The following is a 20,913-nucleotide window of genomic DNA, read 5'->3' on the forward strand; positions in this document are numbered from 1 at the left end:
AATGCACAGCAAACCCTTTTTATTTTCAACCCGTAGTCTGTACATGTTTTGAGGTAATTGTACGTTCCTCTTTTTTTTTACATTTGCTGCCTGATGGTTAAAAAGATTTTTGGCATGAATGACAGCAAACACTGTATTTAAGAAATGTGTGTATGTATATGGTTTGTATGAAAGATATGATAATGGATATTAAATCTTGTTATATTTAAGAGTAACAAATTTAAACACCTGCAACCCTATGTTTTGCATGAGTACTTTGGAATAAGTCATTTAAAACCTGCACCTATATTTTAATGCCAAGTAGGAAATCTGAATATTCCTTCTATTTAGAGATTAGAGGTGGTCAGAAAAGATAAGTATTTTGAAAAACAAAAATGTCTTTTAAAAAAAAATTAGTGAGCCTCCCAGCCCAGGTCAACAGCTTTGTTCAAGCTTGGGTGGCTAGCCCGAGCCTCCGTTCGTGGCGTAGTGTCCACACTGCTATTTTTAGCTCGCTAGCTCAAGCCTCGCTAGGGTGCATCTGTCTACCTGGTTTGGAAGGCTCGCTTCCCACTGCAGTGTAGACATACCCATAGTTAGAAAGATTTTTCCTAATATTTAACCTAAATCTCCCTTGCTGCAGATTAAGACTGTTGCTTCTTGTCCTACTTTCAGTAATTGATCACCGTCCTCTTTATAACAGCCCTTAACATATTTGAAGACTGTTAACAGGACCGCCCTCAGTCACCTTTTCTCAAGAGTAACTATGCCCAATTTCTTTAACCTTTCTCATAAGTAAAATTTTCTAAACTTCTTATCATTTTTGTTGCTGTCCTCTGGACTCCATCTAGTTTGTGCACATCTTTCTAAAGTTTGATGCTCAGAATTGGACACAGTACTGCAGCTGAGCACTCACCAGTACTGAATATAGAGCAACAATTATCTACTGTCTGACATATGATGCTACTATTAATACACCTGAGAATATTATCCTTTTTTTATCAGCTGCTTCACATTGTTGGATCATATTCATTTTGTGACCCACTATAACCCCCAGATGCTTTTCAACAGTACTACCACCTAGCCAGGTATTCCCCATTTTGTAGTTGTGCATTTGATTTTTCCATCTTAAGTGTAGATCTGTGCACTTGTCTTTACTGAATTTCATCTTTTTGATTTCAGACCAGTTCTGCAATTTGTCAGGGTTGTTCTGAATTCTAATCCTGTCCTCCAGTGTCTTAGCAATACCTCCCAGCTTGGTGTCATCTGTAAATGCTATTTAAGTATGCTCTCCACTACTCCATCATCCAAGTCATTAATGAAAATATTGACTAATACGGGACCCAGAACAGACCCCTGCAGGATCCCACCTTTGATCACTATTCTTTGAGTACGGTCTTTCAACCAATTTTGTATCCATTGTATAGTAATTTCATCAAACATTTCTCTAGCTTGCATATGAGAACATCATATATGACTGTGTGAAAAGCCTTGCTAAAACCAAAATATATCATGTCTACTGTTCCCCTCCCCCATTAGCTGGGCAAGTCACCTTTTCAAAGCAGGAAATTAGGTTGGTGTGGCTTGACTTGGGTCTCGACAAATCCATGCTGGCTATTCATTATCACCCTTTTAGCCACTCAGTGCTTGCAAATTGATTGTTTAATAATTTGTTTCAGTATCTTCCCAGGTATCAAAGTTAGGCTGATTTATCTGTAATTTCCTCGGTCATCTTTGTTCTCCTTTTTAAAAATAGGCACTATGGTTTCCCTTCTTCAGTCCTCTGGGACCATCATGGGTTCTTGAAGATAATTGCTAAAGTTACAAGATTGCTTCAGCTAGTTCCTTAAGTATTCTAGGATTAATTTCATCAGGTCCTGCATACTTGTCTTACACCCAACTAAGCTAAATAGTTTTTTAACATATTCTTTCCCAATTTTGGCTTACAGTCCTTCCCCATTGTTGTTCTTAATGTTAAGTATCAGGTCACCATTAACCTTTTAGTGAAGAAGCAAAATAGACATTAAACACCCGAGCCTTCTTGATATCAATTATTAGCTCTCCTTCTCCTCTCAGTAGAGGCCCTATGTTTTTCTTCATACTTCTCTTGCTCCTAATATATTGATAGAACCTCTTCTTATTGCCTTTTATGGTCCTTGCTATGTGTAATTCATTTTGTCCCTACATGCTTGTGCTATTCTTTTGTACTCCTCCTTAGCAATTTCCACTTTTTGTAGGATTCCCTTTTCAGATAATTAAAGCGCTCCTGATGAAGCCAGAGCCTATTTCTCTTCTTCTTATCTTCTTACTATTTGCATGACTACATGATCTTAATTTATTAACTCAGCTGCCATACATTTTTCCCTCCTGAAATCCATAATCTTGTGTTTGTGACACTACTGCCAGGCACCTGGTTGGGGCTCAGGTGAAAAGTAAGCTGTTGTTGCAGATGAACTTCTAAGAAGAAACATTTTGTTTATCTGATTATGAAGTATGACGAACAGAAAAAAGAAGGATAATATCCATATAGTTTACCATGAAATGTCAATTACAATTCAAAAAATCAACATTAGCTGTATTTTGTAACTGGACTGTCATGTATAAATGTTTAACTTTCATAGGGCTGCAATGTTAGCCAGTTGACCTACTTGATATATCTTTTTGACATAGGTAATAGTTACAGCTTGAAATACAGATGCATTGCAGCCCTGGAATCTTAAATAGCCACCTGTCCTGCATGGTGAATTCCATTGATTAACATTTTGCGTTAAAAAAAAAAAATCCATCTTTTCAGCAGAACGGGTGTACTTTTAAGTACTAGGACTGTACTAGTGTCAGGACAAGGCAAGGGGAATGCCTTTTCAGGAAGCAGCTGATTCTAGACACAGATATAAATAGAATCATTGAGCTGGAACTTGAGAGGTCATCTAGTCCAGTCCCCTGCACTTGTGGCAGGACTAAGTATTACCTAGACCAGGGGTTGGCAACCTTTCAGAAGTGGAGTACCAAGTCTTCATTTATTCACTCTAATTTAAGGTTTCGCGTGCCAGTCATACATTTTAATGTTTTTAGAAGGTCTCTTTCTATAAGTCTATAATATATAACTAAACTATTGTTGTTTGTAAAGTAAATAAGGTTTCTAAAATGTTTAAGAAGCTTCATTTAAAATTAAATTAAAATGTAGAGCCCCCCGGACCGGTGGCCAGGACCCGGGCAGTGTGAGTGCCACTGAAAATCAGCTCGCGTGCCGCCTTCGGCACGCGTGCCATAGGTTGCCTACCCCTGACCTAGACCATCCCTGACAGGTGTTTGTCTAACCTGCTCTTAAAAATCTCCAATGATGGAGACTCCACAACCTCCCTAGGCAATTTATTCCAGTGCTTAACCAACCTCACAGGAAATTTTTCCTAATGTCCAACCTAAACCTCCCTTGCTGCAATTTAAGCCCATTGCTTCTTGTTCTATCCTCAGAAGTTAAGAAAAACAATTTTTCTTCCTCCTCCTTGTAACTACCTTTTATGTACTTGAAAACTGTTATCATGTCCCCTCTCTGTCTTCTCTTTTCCAGACTAAACAAACCCAATTTTTTCAATCTTCCCTCATGTTTTTGTTGCTCTTCTCTGGACTCTCTCCAATTTGTCCACATCCTTCCTGAAATGTGGCACCCACAACTGGACACAATATTCCAGTTGAGGCCTAATCAGTGCGGAGTAGAGCGGAAGAATTACTTTTATTAATTTATTTTTAAAGTTAATCTCCTCTTATAACAATGAATTTAAACTAGTTTAGTGTTTGGAATGTGTTCACCTACTCTTGGTGTGTATGTTTCATAAGGAAATTCTTAAATGTTTGATACCAGGAAAGCATTTTGCATGAATTCAGATTCATGCGCTTATAGGAATATTAACAACAAAGGCATTAATAAATGGTGTGCACTAAGCTAAAAATACAGTTCTTACCTCTTTTGTATAAATTCAAAGACTAACATATTAATTCACAGTATGTTCAAGATATAGAACTCTCAAATATATACACTAATCTATCAGAAAAATTTTATGTGTACCCATTTTACAGCCCCGAGAAGTATCTATTCTTGTATTCCAAAAGTGGGCTCCTCAAAATGTGAGATGTAAGCTTGAGCTGTATCTCAGTTTAATAAATTAATTTTGTTTTTGTGCTGTGTCAGAAAAGTTAAGTAATCCATTGCTTTTTCCTAGTTTCTCCCCAATCACTATCATACATTTCCCTCCCTCACCCTCCAGTCTTTGAAGCTGATAATAACTAACTTGGGTGAAAGACAGTGGGTAATGTACATGCAGAGAAAAAGTCAAATTTTAAATTCAGCACAGATTTCTACCTCTTGGAGATTCTACAGACTAACATAGCAATTGTTTTTTCTGCTCCTTTATTGGCTGGCTAGCTATACTGTAGAATCTAGTTATGTATACCTCTCTCTGGTTATCTATTCTGCGTGAGTGCAGCATCATGACATCCCCAAACACCTAGCAATGACATTACTATTATGCAGATGATAACTCTGCTGGAATCTAATGTCAAGGGGTGTGTGTGTGTGTGTGTGTGTGTGTGTGTGTGTGGTTTGTGCGCTGAACAGAAAAGACATGAACACTTTTAAACTGTTTAAATATTTGAGGCATATTTTAAACAAAAAACCCTTCTGTCTCTCCACCTTTCTTTGGGACAACAGTGTTTTTATCCCCTAGCTATTTGGAAACCTCACTTTTCTTGTGGTTTTACAGATTCCAGAAAAACAAACAGAGAATGACCATGGATTTAATTGAAGTATGTCTTTCCATTGCTTCACTATTTTAAAATGTATGAAAGTCTTATCCATGAGCCATCATATAGCTCGGTACATAAAATTAATTTGACCTAATTACCGTTTGTTTTTAAGGTGTACACGTACCACACTGCTTAAAACCATACTGCACATCTTCAGAGTGAAAGAAGCATTTCAGGAAAGCGGGAGCTATTAAAAATGTTTCTCAGTTGGTGATTGTGCTTCTTTGGAAGCAAACACTTCACTTGGGCGGGGGACTGTCCTGTGGTGGATAGAAAATCTTTTTATATGCTGCCTTAGCTTTGGCTTGCAGTGAAGTGAAAATTTTGTAAGGAAAGTGCTGTTTCAGTAGCCTGCAAAGGATAGAACTTTCAGGCTTCTTTCAAGGAGAGAGGTACTATACATTTCATTACATAAATAACTCTCTTCCTCATCAGAAACAAAAACAATCCTTTACAATAGTTTCAGAAGCATTTTGTTTCAGGATAAATTTACTTTCACCTTCTCTAAAACTAAAGCTGTGCAACAATTGGAAAGATGTAATACACCTCTACCCCGATATAACGCGACCTGATATAATGCGGTAAAGCGGGGCGGGGGGGGGGGGGGGGGGCGCTGCGCACTCCGGTGGATCAAAGCAAGTTCGATATAACGTGGTTTCACCTATAACGCGATAAGATTTTTTGGCTCCCGAGGACAGCGTTATATCGAGGTAGAGGTGTATGTTAATATTGCTAAGTAACTGAAGATGGAAGTATGAGATTAGATTCTTTGAACGATGCTGCTGCAGCTGATGAGACTTGGTTTTTCATGGCCAGCCGAAACACTGTTTGTAAACTTGAAGGGGAGTGTGTGTGTGTGTGTGTGTGTGTGTGTGTGTGTGTGTGATTTGATCCCATCTCTAATTAAAATAGGTTCCAAAGGACTGCTTTAAACCTCCAGCCCCAAAGAAGTTTAGAACTAGGAGCATTAATATTTTAAACTTAATTTTGATCCCTAATTTGCTCTGGTGCATCTGTTTTGTGTGTAAGATTACTTATCCTGATCTAGCTAAAGGTTTTGTGTTGAACCTAGTCCCGTGAAATAGGATCTGAAATCCTGGCCCTGCTGACATTGATGGGGGTTTATCTATTGACTTCAGTGAAGCCAAGATTTCACCCCATGGTGTCTAAGCACTGCACAGAATTAAAAAAAAAGAAAAAAATCCTGGAACAAACTCATTGTCTCCCCCCCCCCCAACCCCCCCGTGCTCCTGACGCAGTGGAGTGGGATTTTGAAATATGATTCTGACCAAAGGTTTTATTGAAAAGACGTATTTTTTCTTCTTCTTCTAGTTCTGAATGCTATCCAGGCTTTGGACTCAGTCTGATCTTCTAGCAAGTGATCAAATGTTTCCAAAGTTGTCTAGTGTTAGGATAAAGAAATTTAAATTAAAAGCAATGAAATTAGAGTGGATGTTATGAAATATCATAGCAGAATGCACAAATGATACTTAGAACAATCTTCAAATTGTTGTCACGAACAGAGGACTGTAGTTTTGGGTAGGAATAAATAGGAAGAGCGGTAATCTCCTAAACAACTAACATCCTTATTCATATTTCCCTTGAAATACAACAGAAGTAAATGATTTGACTATACACAGAATAATCTTTAAATGGAACATTTTCCCTCATGGTGTTAGTGGAACTTTAAGTTCTTATTTGATGTTTTAAATAGGTTTCCTAGGACTTGTGGTGTGTTACATGATGTTGTTTATGACATACTGCCATCTGGTGGCTTTTTATTTAAAGTTGCAGTATATACATGTTAAAAACGGTTTAAAAGAATGTTATTTAGGCAAACCACTCAAAAGTTATGAAATATTGGTTTTACGAATGCCCGTGCAGACTTAATTTTGGCTCTGTGTGTCCACCCTGAATGAGGCAGGGGTCCTGCAGGGAAAAAAGTGTGAGATCACATAATGAAAAACTGTATCTTAATGTAGAAGGATGCAGACTTAAAATTACACAGGCAACTATACTGGCATTTCCTAATTTTTTAAATGCTTCATTTAGCAATATATATATATATTTTAAATGTAATTTACTTTGTGAACCCACTGTTAGGTTAAAAAAAATCTTCATACAAATATAATTTTCATGTTGACAGTCTTTCTATCGTGGGATCTACCCTTAAAGAGTATGCATTTTTTGTTTCTTTGCAGCTTGATCATATATTATCCCCTCCATCTATGCTGTTTCGGAAATCCAGCAACCCTGAAGTCTCTTCTGGCCCTGGAAAGTCATTTAAGTTTAAAAGACAGCTGAGTGAAGATGGAAGACCGTTTAGAAGAGGAAGCCTTGGAGGAGCTTTGACTGGTGAGCATAGGAGGCCTGAAAACTAAAAGCAGAGTTGATCTGTTGTGACCTGATTTCCCTGAAGGTCTTACAGTGCCATGTAGCATCGTGTACACATATCTGGCCTCATTTATCTAAGGTGTTTTTCTCCCTTTCAAACCCCTCAATGATTTTTTTTTTTTTTTTTTTTAAAGTGTGAAAAGACTGGGACCAGCCATTAGCTAAGTTACTCTCTGTGAGCCACAGCAGCAATCTTAACACCGAAGCCAGAGTTTTCAAAAGTTCTCAACCCCTAGTAGCTCTTAATTGTTCAGTGAAAGCTACAGAGTGCTGAACGCTTCTGAAATTTGACTACATTGTTTAAGAGCCTAAATGGGAGCTATTGATTGCAGAGCTCTTTTCAAAATCGGGCTTTAGAGTCCACAAAATGAATATGAAAAAGTCAAGTCCAGCTAGGCAAAATTTTTTTATAATGATGACCCAGATAATGATAGGCCTGTCAGCCTGGCATAGCCCCTGGGCCATATAATGGAGTGGCTGATACAGGTTTGTATTAATAAAGAATTAAAGGAGGGTAAGGTTGTTAATGCAAATCAGCATGGGAAATACATCTGGTCAAACTTACTTAATATTTTTTTTTAATGAGATTACAGGTTTGGTTGATAAAGGTTATAATGTTATAATATTGTTAGACTTCTGTAAGGTGTTTGGCCACATGACACTTGGATTAAAAAACTAGAATGACATAAAATTAACATGGCACATAAATGTATTAAAAACTGGCTAACTGATAGCTCTAAAAATGTAAACAAGGAACAGTCATCAAGGGTGCGTTTCCAGAGGCATCCAGCAGGGATTGGTTCTTGGCCCTGTGCTATTCATCATTTTATCAATGACCTGGAAGAAAGCAAAATGATTACTGATAAATTTTGCAGATAACACAAAAATTGGGAGAGTGGTAAATAATGAACAGGGCAGATCCCTGGGTACGTCTATACTTACCTCCGGGTCCGGCGGTAAGCAATCGATCTTCTGGGATCGATCCCAGAAGTGCTCGCCGTCGACGCTGGTACTCCTGCTCCGCGAGAGGAGTACGCGGAGTCGACGGGGGAGCCTGCCTACCGCGTCTGGACCCGCGGTAAGTTCGAACTAAGGTACTTCGGCTTCAGCTACGTGAATAACGTAGCTGAAGTTGCATATCTTAGTGTGGACCAGGCCACTGATTCAGAGTGATCTGTATTGCTTGGTAAACTGGAGCAAGCAAACAATATGTATTTTAATACAGCTAAATGTAAATATATACATCTAGGAACAAAATAATGTAAAATGGGGGAACTCTATACCGGGAAGCAGTGAGTCTGAAAAAGATCTGGGGTGTGTGGTGGATAATAAGCTGAGTATGAGCTTCCAATGTGACTCTGCCCAAAAGATGCAGAAACATGGGAATCTTGGGTAGGAGTAGAGAGTTTATTTTCCCTCTGTATTGACACTGGTGAGACTGCTATTGGAATACTGTGTCCAATTCTGGTGCCCACAAGTCAAGAAGGATGTTGATAAAATGGAGAGGGTTCAGAGAAGAGCCACGAGAATGATTAAAGGATTAGAAAACATGCTTTATAGATAGTGATAGACTCAGAGCTCAGTCTCTTTATCTTACAAAGAGAAATTTAAGGGATGACTTGATTAAAGTTTATAAGCACTTAAATGGAGAACAAATATTTAATAGTGCCAACCTAGCATACAAATATGTAACACGATCTAATGGCTGGAAGTTGAAGCTCTACAAATTCAGACTGGAAATAAGGCATATTATTACAGTGAGAAAAATTGAAACAGTTTACTAAGAGTCATGGTGGATTTTCCCTCACTGACCATTTTAAAATCAAGATTGGATGTTTTTCTAAAATATCTGCTCTAGGAATTATTTTGGGGAAGTTCTGTGACCTGTAATATACAACAGATCAGACTAAATTAGGACAGTGGTCCTTTTCTGGCCTTGGTATCTGTGAATGAAATCTGCTAATTTTGATTAAAGCAATTCAGTTTTTCTAGTTCCTCTGACTTTGTAATTTATCAAACAGCTCTGATCCTCCTTATATACATGTTTAACTTATTACTGTGAGTTGTCCCATCACTTTTCAGCTAGACTACTCACCATAATAAACACATGGCTCAGAGCCTTACTGTGTCCATTCAAGTTCATATGGTTCGGCTATGTCAAAAATTCAGAGATGAAATTCAGATTAGAGAATGAGTGTCACATTAATATTAAAAAATGTAAAATGAAAATCTACGCACCTCTAAATATATACTATTTTAATGGTGGTATTTTTTGGCTAATGAAAATTAATGTCACAATGGATTGAAAAAATGACCTGAGCTGTCAGTTAGTGCTTCCCTCTTGGTGCCAATTCCAGCATTTTAAAATTTTAGTATTTATTCTACTTTTCACACCATTTTTTTTGCTATTTTTTCCTGTAACTTCGGTTTTGTCCAGTGAGGCTGACAAACCTAAAAAGAATCCAGAAATTGGCAGTGACTACACAGTACAACCCAATTTATCTGACCCTCTCCACATTTACCAAATAACCAGGACTCTTAGGCCATAGGCAGACAATGTCTCCTGTGGACATTAGATGGCGCTGCAGCATTTCATTTTCCCATTCTCCAGTTTATCCGGAGTTTTGAATATCTGGTCTGGCCCCGGTCCCAATTAGACCGATAAACAGGGTTCTACTGTATGTTAATCATTAGATTAGAAGCAACTGGAACATTCCAAGGGTACAATCTCTATGCATACTTGGTAGAAAATAATGTGAAACACTACACTGGCTCTTAAGTTATATGAGGGAAAAGATAGATAGACCCTACTACAGTGGTAAGTCTCTTTCATCAGAATATTAAAACAAACGTGATTTAAGTTTCATTGGTATAAACAATACCATGTTCTTTGTGAGTCCTCTCTCATCAGGAGTTCTTTTATTGATCTTTGTAATATAAATTGTGTTTTCATGTTTTAATAGGTTTTAGTGACAGAGAAGTGTTTTTGTATCACACTTATTTGTAAGCTTAATCTGCAGTACAGGTGTGCATTATATCCGGCTTTTCCTGGTAAAAGCTACTCTATAGACTGGTTCAATTGACTTAACTGATGCTTTCTGAAACTAGAGGTAGCCATATGCTAGTTGTGATTTCAGCAGATGCTTTTTGCCCTATAAACTAGAATAATGGTATCTGTGAATCAGATTTTCCCTCTTTCCAGAGGAGTAAGGGGCTAGTCAGCATAACAAAGCTGTGAAATAAACCTACTGTGCCACTGTAAATGTGCTGGTCTCTAACACGGTTTTTGAATTTCTGTTGGTCCTTCAAAAATGAAACAGACGTACATTTTGTCTGCTTGCAGTGTGTGATAAATAGCTTTAAAATGAGGATTTGGGAACACAGTGAGTAATAGTATTTAACTGCTTCATTACTAATGCACTTTCCATTAATTGAATACCCTAGAGGCTTTAGGCCCTTACAATGGCTTATACATCTTAATAGCTTTCATGATGCTGATCAATTCATAGAATCATAGAATATCAGGATTGGAAGGGACCTCAGGAGGTCATCTAGTCCAAGCCCCTAGATTAAATCTAAATCACTATGGCTTCAGAAATTTCTTAACATTATTTTTTAGGACTGTCTGAACTTTCACAAATCAACTTGTATCAGTGTATATCAAAAACATTTACAAGCATTCTTACAACTGCCCTGCGAGATAGGGTTGATCATTTCAGTGTTACTTCGTGCTCTCCCATTTACTTGTATCCACCTATTGTCTCGTTATATATTCTAGGTTATATGGTCTTTGGGGCCAGACATTCTTTGTTCTCCATGTGTATTGTGCCTAGAACAATCCTTGATTTGGAGCTCCTAGTTGCTACCACAATACCAATAATAAAAATCAGGGGTACGCATTTTAGAGACAGCTAAAGTGAGGCATGTCAGGAGTCCTGACACTGTCTTATGCCTGAAATTGTTCAGTTTTTAATTGAGGACTAACATTTTTTTCTCTAATTTCTGGTTCAGGATCAGTGCTTGGGAAAAGGTACTTGTACTGAATACATTTGGTTCACCAAAGTGTGCCTAGACTTATCAGTTGGAAAGAAATTTAACCTTTAAAAATCACATAAATCTGATTACTGTCTTGTTTTATTCCCAGTTTTTATTCCATTAAGTTTTTATTAGTGGCCACTTGGCTGAGAACCACTAGCACAGCAGTAGAAATCACTAGTTTGGAAGCAGTTTGGAATATCAACTTCCAAATACAATAGTATAAAACATAAGCTGCAATTCTAGCAGTTGAGAGTGTCGCCTGCTAAAATGATGTAAAGAATTCAAGTGGTGGTGAGGAGGGGAGAGCAGGAGGGAAAGATGTTAACTAGAATAATGTTCTAAGTCAGTCTGGGTGGTTTTTTGACCCAGGACTTTGCCAGGGCTGCATCATTCAGAGCCCCGTTGGCTGGGTGGGCTGTTGATCCTGTGGGTCTATATGTGTCACGTGCCAATGCTTCCCTTGCACAATCGGCACAAGGAACCTCCTCAGCACTGGGAACTTGTTAAGCACTGTCTTCTTTATTGCTGTCGGTGCCATCGGTGTTACTGTGGCGGTATTCGGCACTCACTGCCTTCCATGTGGCACCATCAGTCACCTTGATGTTGCTGCTGACTTCAGGGTCAATACCACTTCCAGCACCGGAAATGATGGAGGCATACTCAGGGCTATCAGCACCAGTTCCCTCTTCATCTTTGGCTATGGATGAGTCAGACTGGTTACTTGCACTCTCCGGATTGGCTCCATCTTTATCCTGTGAAGCTTCGGACTCCTCGGTGTCTAGGGCAGGATCTTCCTCTTTTTGCTCTCCATTGCCTGTCCTGCATCAGGGGCTGTTCATGGAGTGTTATGGGTACCAGGATTGGCGCGCGTCTCGCGGTTGGGACACGAGCCCTGTAGCTCAGGGTCTACTAGCCACCAATGCGCTATTCATATTAGTGGCCTCCTTGGAACTGATGGATGCTCCTCACTCATAGAGACCCCACTCCTCATCTTGCTCTAAGGTGAGATTACTGGCCAGGTCTTTTGTGATGACCGTCAGTCTGCCACAGGCCCGAGCACTGGTGAACCTTCGCCTCATGGAGTCTCCAGAGTCGTCCTGTCCAGATCTGTCAGTCCTGGAGCAGGATCCTGCTTTGGCACAGTTAACTGCTTAATCTTCTACCCTGGATGAGTCTGCAGAGCCTGGCTCTTACTCTTCTTCAGTATTGGAGGATTTCAAGGCATACCAGGGTCTTTTGCAGTACAGGGCGGCTTCCCTGGGTATTCAAGCAGAGTTCCTGCAGGAGAATACCCATAAGTTGTTGGATATCCTGCAGCCATTTGCCCCAGGAAAGTAACCCTTCCTGTTAGTGATGCGTTCCTAGAACCTGTTAAGGTTCTCTGTAGCACACCAACTTTGGTACCGTCTACTGTGAAGCACATGCAGAAATGGCACTTCATTCTGGTGAAGGGATTTGAGGGGGTCAAATTCTCTGGTTGTAACCACAGTGAATGATAGAGCCTGGCAGGGCAGATTTAAGTCCACTTCCATGGAGAAGGACTCTAAATGGATGGACTTGGGGGTAGGAAGATTTATATTTCTTCTTCCTTGCAGCTGCACATTGCTAACCAGCAGGTGTTGCTGTCCAAATGATGACATAAACTGGATGGCTGTGTTTAAGTTTGCAGACCAGCTACCTGAAGCCTCAAGAAGGACTTTCGGGCATTTATCATCGAAGGCTGCTTGGTGGTGAAGACTTCGTTGCAGTCTGTTTTGGACATTGTGGATACTTTGGCCAGAGTGATGGCCTCGGCAGTGACCATGAGAAGGGGGTCCTGGTTGCAGAATTCAGGCACACGTCCCTATGTGCAGCAGGCCATACAGGATTTGCCCTTTGACAGCCAATTTCTTTTTTGGACAAGATGGATGAGACTCCGCATTCCTTCAAGAACTCTAGGGTACCATATGGTGCTTGGGGTGTGATGTATACACTAGCAGTGCAGAGGCACTACTATGGTGGTGAGCAGCAACAGTGCTGTCTGCAGCGCACATTTGGGCAGCCTTTCCTTCCCTCGATGCATGTCACGCTTTTCTGGACTGTATTGGGGCTCGGTGGTTCAGATACTTACTGACAACATTACTGTATCACAAAATGTATTATGTGAACAGATAAGGGCAATCTGCCAAGAGGCAATCCGGTTGTGGCAGTTCTGCATTGAGGAGAGTATCACTCCGATAGCCGACCACTTGCCCAGGGTCCAGAATCATCTTGTGGAGAACATGTGCCTGAACATCTCAAAGCTAACCACCGCTCCCAGGGGAGAACATGTCAATCAGGCCTTGCACAGGAGACATTAATTTTTTTTGTGAACTCAAATGTTCTAAACTAATATTTAAACAATTAAAATCTGATTTTAAATTATTTTTTTAAAGTCAACTCTTTTTGGACAAAGCAATATATTTTGTCCTTGTCTTAGTGAGAACCTAAATGTATTTAAATAAACAAACAAAAAACACCCTGGCTTTTAAATTGGCTTCTTAAAAATTCCAGTGGCGTGAAGATTGGAGCTTTAAAACTTGTTTCTGATCAGGGGAAAAAATGGTTAATTTAAAAGCTGCTTTTCTGCAGTGGCTGGTTTTCCTGAGCTGCAATAACTTCAAAGGGTTGCCTACAATCAGAGGGTTTGGGGATTGTTAGTATCAACAGAGCTTCTGCAGGCTTTAGTCTGCTGTGTTCAGAGACATTTAAATGGAATTCATAGCAGAAAATAGTACATTTCTGTCTTTTTTTCCATAGGTGTGTCAGTATGATAGAGGTTAATGTGGCTAACCAGTCCCAACATGCAAACTAAGATGTGTTTAACTTCCTTGCTCCATTGTTCATCAGGCTAATGTACCATAGTGAATGATCATAAAATTATTTAACAGATGTTTTTGTTCAGTTTGTCCATTTGCTCTAATGAGACATTACCTTTCTACTTTACCCTTAAGATTCAATTACATGCCATTGTCGGGGGTTTAAATTCTGTGTTGTATTGTGGGTAATTCCATGATCTTCCTATGCTGTCCTGTTAGAGAGCTCCATCACTTCTACTCTGCAGTTCCTTCTCAAGTACTGAGAAACCTCTGTGTTGCTGTACACAGCTATGGGTGCTATTCTTCTCCACTGATGCTGAGGGGAGATGTTCAGTGTTTTGAGAGTAAACTTTTTCATTTTCCTTCGAATATTATCTTATGCAACTGCCTTGCTTGCTTAGATGCTTTTTTATTTGTAAGTTTATTATTTCATGTATTGGTCCTAATATAGAGTAGATATGTTAAAAGATCTAATTATTAGCATAAGAACATAAGAATGGCCGTACTGGTTCAGACCAAAGGTCCATCTAGCCTAGTATCCTGTCTACTGACAGTGACAATGCCAGGTGCCCCAGAGGGAGTGGACCTAACAGGCAATGATCAAGTGATCTCTCTCCTGCCATCCATCTCCATCCTCTGACAAACAGAGGCTAGGGACACCCTTCCTTACCCATCCTGGCTTAACCACCATCAATTTATCCAGTTCTCTTTTAAACGCTGTTATAGTCCTAGCCTTCACAACCTCCTCAGGTAAGGAGTTCCACAAGTTGACTGTGCACTGCGTGAAGAACTTCCTTGTATTTGTTTTAAACCTGCTGCCTATTAATTTCATTTGGTGACCCCTAGTTCTTGTATTATGGGAATAAGTAAATAACTTTTCCTTATCCACTTTCTCCACATCACTCATGATTTTATATACCTCTATCATATCCCCCCTTAGTCTCCTCTTTTCCAAGCTGAAGAGTCCTAACCTCTTTAATCTCTCCTCATATGGGACCCGTTCCAAACCCCTAATCATTTTAGTTGCCCTTTTCTGAACCTTTTCTAGTGCCAGTATATCTTTTTTGAGATGAGACCACATCTGTATGCAGTATTCGAGATGTGGGCGTACCATCAATTTATATAAGGGCAATAATATATTCTCAGTTTTATTCTCTATTCCCTTTTTAATGATTCCTAACATCCTGTTTGCTTTTTTGACCGCCTCTGCACACTGAGTGGACATCTTCAGAGAACTATCCACGATGACTCCAAGATCCTTTTCCTGACTTGTTGTAGCTAAATTAGCCCCCATCATATTGTATGTATAGTTGGGGTTATTTTTTCCAATGTGCATTACTTTACATTTATCCACATAAAATTTCATTTGCCATTTTGTTGCCCAATCACTTAGTTTTGTGAGATCTTTTTGAAGTTTGTCAGTCTGCTTTGGTCTTAACTATCTTGAGCAGTTTAGTATCATCTGCAAACTTTGCCACCTCACTGTTTACCCCTTTCTCCAGATCATTTATGAATAAGTTAAATAGGATTGGTCCGAGGACTGACGCTTGTGGAACACCACTACTTACCCCTCTCCATTCTGAGAATTTACCATTAATTCCTACCCTTTGTTCCCTGTCTTTTAACCAGTTCTCAATCCATGAAAGGACCTTCCCTTTTATCCCATGACAGCTTACGAGCCTTTGGTGAGGGACCTTGTCAAAGGCTTTCTGGAAATCTAAGTACACTATGTCCACTGGATCCCCCTTGTCCACATGTTTGTTGACCCCTTCAAAGAACTCTAATAGATTAGTAAGACACGATTTCCCTTTACAGAAACCATGTTGACTATTGCTCAACAGTTTGTTTTTCTATGTGTCTGACAATTTTATTCTTAACTATTGTTTCGACTAATTTGCCTGGTACCGATGTTAGACTTACCAGTCTGTAATTGCCGGGATCACCTCTAGAGCCCTTTTTAAATATTGGTGTTACATTAGCTAAAAAGCTAATTGGTGTTACATTAGCAGAAAAAGAACATTTAAGTTCTCTTTCTTTCTTGGTTAGCAGCTTTAATGCTCTTTGCTTTCAGTGTTTCAGAGAACCCATTATAATTCTATCCTTTTTAATTAGCCAAGTTCTCTGTTGTTTAGATGGTGGGGAGATCAACTGTAGGTAGACATGAGCCGCAACTTAATTATTGAGAAGTAATGCAGACATTTCTTTACATACTAACAATACTTGGCACATATATTATAGCATCTTTCTTCCAAGGATATCAAAGCATTGTACAATAATTAAGCTTCACTATTACCCAGTGAAATGAAAAGCATGAATTTGAGATGGGTAAATCAAACCTGCCAGGTATAGCTTATTTTGTGTGACACTTGTGCATTTTGCAAGCCTTCTCATGCCTGTTTAGGCAAAATGTCTCGTTAGAGAGAAGCACTCTCCACATAGTCTTTGGCCTCTGTGATGGTGCATGGAACTGGGAGCTAGAAGATTATGGTTTCTGATGGTACTTCAACTGGTAGATGTTCAATGTATCTGTGCAGTTCACAGCTCTCTGCTGTTGGCTTGGTTGTTACATTGCTACCAAGTAGGCAGGCAACTGTCATTGATCCACTTTACAAATAGGTAACTGAGAGGTCGTGAGAAGTGACTTCGGAGAACTCAGCTCTCTGATACAACCTACGGCTTATTCACTTTGGCACATTCATTTTAAAAGGCAGTGTGGCTATCGATGTGCTTGGCTATGCTGTCCTGAACTATTCTTCTACACACTAGACCAAACTCTGCCAGAGCCAGGAATAGAGCACAGTAATCCTGATTCCCAGTATCCCACTGTTATGTCAGAAACTTCAGTGATAGCATTTTGACCATGTTTTTCTGGTGTTAGTGCTTCCCAAGCAATGTAGAAAGGAGAAATGGATACTATTCCCTTCTGTGCACCATCAGAATTGTTTACTGCGCCCAACTATGGTACCAATTAATTATTCTTATACAGCTCACTGAAGGCAGTGGAGTTGCATAGATGTCACTGGGGATATAGTGTGAAGACAATGGGGTGGTACAGGTTCTGGAGCCAGAAGTAGGCTTGCACAGTCTTAATTACTGGGCATGATGCATGGAAGGCACAGTAATCTATTTGCGAACTAAACAAGACTTGAGTATGACTGGAAACTTTTATCTTGTGTTTTGGTTTTTTAGGCATTAATGTAGGGTTTTTTCCAATTCTATATGTGCTTGAGCAAGGGCATATCCCAAATGACTTTCACCTTACTAAGGCACTGAATGTGTGCAAACCTAGATCTTTATTCAGGTTAGTCTGTGTCCTTTTTTCACATTTTCAGTCAGCACTCCCTGACAGTAGCTGGAGGGGTATCATTTATCCTGCTGCTGGGAGAAGATGACAGACTCACTTTCAGAGACTACAGGCGTTCAGTTGTAAAGGGAGAGAGAATTCAGTAGTAAGGCCAACCACAACCCAGAAACCCATTCCAAGGACTGTCAGGCACTTACTAAGGCACTCTCTTGGTTTGTGTTGAACTGTTTCCAGTAGCAGCAGAGAGGGAGGAGGTAGAAGGAATTTTACGTGTTGTGTAATGACAAACTGAAAATAAAACTGATTTTATGTATACAATATTTAAAAAGCTGTATGCAGACAAAGTAAATACATTCTGCCATGAAGTATAAATATTTATAATTTTAGAAAGTGTTTTTGATGCACTAATGACTGAGGTGATGTTAGCTTGCATTTGTCACTTTCAGTTGTCGTTCAGGTCTTTAATCAGCCCTTATAGTCAGCGATAAATTTATTTTCCTGTGTGCCCCTAGTTAGATAATCACCCCCTTCTTTGACGTTAGTATGTCTGGATCCTGCATCAGATCAGAAATTAGAGCAGAAGAAACTGTATGCCTGTCTCATTATTTTGCTTTTAACTCCTCCATTGCTGCTTAATTGTGCTTGTGTCAACAAAAAGCTTGAAGTTTACTATTGAGATCAAAGCATACTAAAGCAGCACCAGCAGAATATCTGATTATCATCTAATAACAAAGGGTTCTTACTAAACATGACTTGCAAAAGATGGGGAAGAATTGGGTTTAAACCCCCTTTAGCTGCTTTATGATATGTAAAGATGGCCTGAAAGTTATTTAAATCCTCCCCCCTCTCTGATTTTTTTTTTATTAGAAACCAAGGTCTCATTTACATTGTTTCCTGGAGGACTCTGTAGATTACTTGAAAGTGGTAAGGTGATGCCATGCAAATGAAATCTGACTAATTGAGAATGTCTAAAATTCTGCTGCTTCTTCGGGTAGTGCCCCTATGGGTGCTTCACTCCAGGTGCACATGCACCTTTGTTAAGAGATTTTTAGATAGCAGTGCCTGTTCAAACCACACATGTCCCACTCAGCCCTTGTGCCCCTCACCGTGGCTATCTAGCATTGTGTGGGCAAATCACCTTCAATTCCTTCTCAACCATCTTGGCCTTAGCAGAGTCTCATTGAGCTTACCTCAAATGTGATCCCTCTCTTAGTATACTAAGCAGTTTAGTTTCTTCTAGTTATACTCACCTATTAGAATAGTGGTGGTGGTAGTAGTTTTAGCTTAAAAAATCTTAACATTTACATAGCAGTTTTTTTTTTCTTGTTTTATGGATCATTGTCCTTGTGGTAGTTTCTTCCCTCCTAGGGGCTTTATATTGCTGGGAGGGCATACCCAGTTCTCCTGGGTTTAAATACTGCTCGGAGGCTATCCTGGTGAGTGACTGGCACCACTGACATATCTGTTGTCTCAGGGACACTCACATTCCCCAGAAGTGCAACTTTTGTCTGGTGTTGAAATCTAGGGCCAGAAAGAACTGGGATATTAAACTCTGTCTCCTCATGATGGAGAGCTCTCTCTGCCTGGCTTCTGATGCAGGCCAGAAGACCCTCTCTTTGAGCTGGTCTCTGAAAAAGTCAGCCTCTCAACCACTTCAGTGTTACACTCTCCTAGGGCGTCTAAGAGGAAGAGCCAAGAATCCTCTCATAAAGAGACTGAAGTATGGATCTCGAGCCCTCCAGGTAGGGAATCTACCTTTAAAAAAAGCACAGTCACCGAATGAATTAGTGATTTCAGCACCCACCAGTCACCAACCTGGTACCCATGAGGCTGCAGTTTCCCCAGGTACTGAGGGAGTCACTAACCCAAAAACTCTAAGGTTTTGGGCTCTGACAAATCATTGGTGATGTCAGGGATCGAAGTGGCAAGAAGAGGTCTACCTCTTCTCACTCAGAACCAAAGACCAGTCTGACACTTGCATCCTTCGAGGAGTGTCCAGTAAGTCTACAGTACTGTCAGCTTCCTCTGCCATGATCACCTCTGCCCAGGCTGCTGCCACAGTACTGACAACTCTCTCGCTACCATAGGAGTTCCAATTTCCTTGAGACCTTGTGGTGTCTGAAAAGCCTGACTCACTGTTGTTTGGTACCAACCCGTTCTCAGTTCTAAGCACCAGTTTTGGCAGGGTGGTCAAGGTTCTGAGTTACCATCCCCCTGCAGGCCAGCTGCAATGATTCCTGTGCCTTCCTTGCTTTGGTGACCACTTCCACCATTTTCAGCAGGCTTGAGAACTTATCACTATGGAAAAGTGGGTTTTGGAGATCATATTCATGTGATATGCTGTTGATTTCCCCCCCCCCCTCCTGCCACCCAGTCCCCCTTTTTCTGTCCCTCTTCAGGGACCCCCTCTTATGAACACCTTCTAAAGCAAGAAATAGGCTCTCTCCTACACATGGGTGCTATAAAACCAGCTCCTGTGCAACACAGAGGGAAGGGGTTTTACTCCAGCTAATTCCTGGTTCCAAAAAAGAATGGTGGTTGGAGACCCATCCTGGATCTAAGGCTACTCAACACCTTTGTGAAGGTACAAATGTTTAAAATGGTAACACTTGCAGCAATAATTCCATCACTGGATGAAGGGGAGTGGTTCTCAGTCCTTGACCTTCAGGATACATATTTCCATATAGCGATCCACTGCTTCTGCAGAAGATTTTCACTTTCACCCTAGGTCAGAACCACTTTCAATACTGAGTGCTTCCATTTGGCCTCTCCTCTGCTCCCAGAGTCTTTTCCCCCCCAAAGTTTGTCAGTGGTAGCAGCTTGCCTTCCCAGAGAAGGACTCTTGATATTCCCTTACCTCCATGATTGGCTGCCAAAGGGGGGCCTCTTACACAGAGGCCTCGGTGGCTACTCAGAAGGCCATAAATCTCTTCCTCAGGCTGGGTCTACAATTGAATGCTCAAAAATCCACCTTGGCCCCAGTACAAAGACTGGAATTCATAGGATCTTACCTTGATGAAATATCATCCAGAGCCTACCTCCCTATTCATGGATTTATAGTGCTGTCCAGTTTAGTCAGTGCTGTCCAGCTCAGCACTTAGACATTGGTAAAGAACTGTCTCCAGCTGCTGGTGCATATGGCAGCTGGTACTTTTGTGATAGGCCACACAAGGTTGCAAATGTGCTGCCTCCAAGAAGACTCTTTTTGTTCAGCCTTCCCCAACAGTAGTAATAAAAAGAGATCATCCCCGTTAGGATGGGGAGAACCTCTAGACACTCTCACTGCCCAAGGCAGGTGATCACCTCTCAAGGCCACTCTACATATCAACTTGCTGGAACTCAAGGCAGTCAGCCATGCCTGGCTCCAATTTCTACCATTGATCAAGGGCAAATGCGTAAATTTTAAGATGGACAACATGTCATACATGTTTTATATCTACTGTCAAGGAGAAGTGAAATCACTTTCCCTCTGTGCTAAAGCAGCCAGGCTCTGGAATGGGTGTATTCACAATCAGATCTACATCGCAGCAGCTTACTGTCTGGGTGCTCAGATTGTCAGTA

At 40.3% G+C, this 20,913-nt stretch overlaps 1 protein-coding gene across 1 annotated transcript in view; it reads left to right on the plus strand.

The window, feature by feature from the left end:
- Nucleotides 1–6,986: 6,986 nt before the first annotated feature.
- MAST4 (microtubule associated serine/threonine kinase family member 4) overlaps nucleotides 6,987–20,913 on the plus strand; it is a 325,784-nt gene continuing 311,857 nt past the window's right edge. The window contains exon 1 of the mRNA XM_024209370.2: nucleotides 6,987–7,134. Within this exon, the coding sequence (XP_024065138.2) occupies nucleotides 7,008–7,134 (127 nt within the window). The 5' untranslated portion in view covers nucleotides 6,987–7,007. The remainder of the gene's footprint in view (nucleotides 7,135–20,913) is intronic.

Source organism: Terrapene carolina, unplaced genomic scaffold (genome assembly GCF_002925995.2).
Source record: "Terrapene carolina triunguis isolate 2854851 unplaced genomic scaffold, T_m_triunguis-2.0 Scaffold69, whole genome shotgun sequence".
NCBI lineage: Eukaryota > Metazoa > Chordata > Testudines > Emydidae > Terrapene > Terrapene triunguis.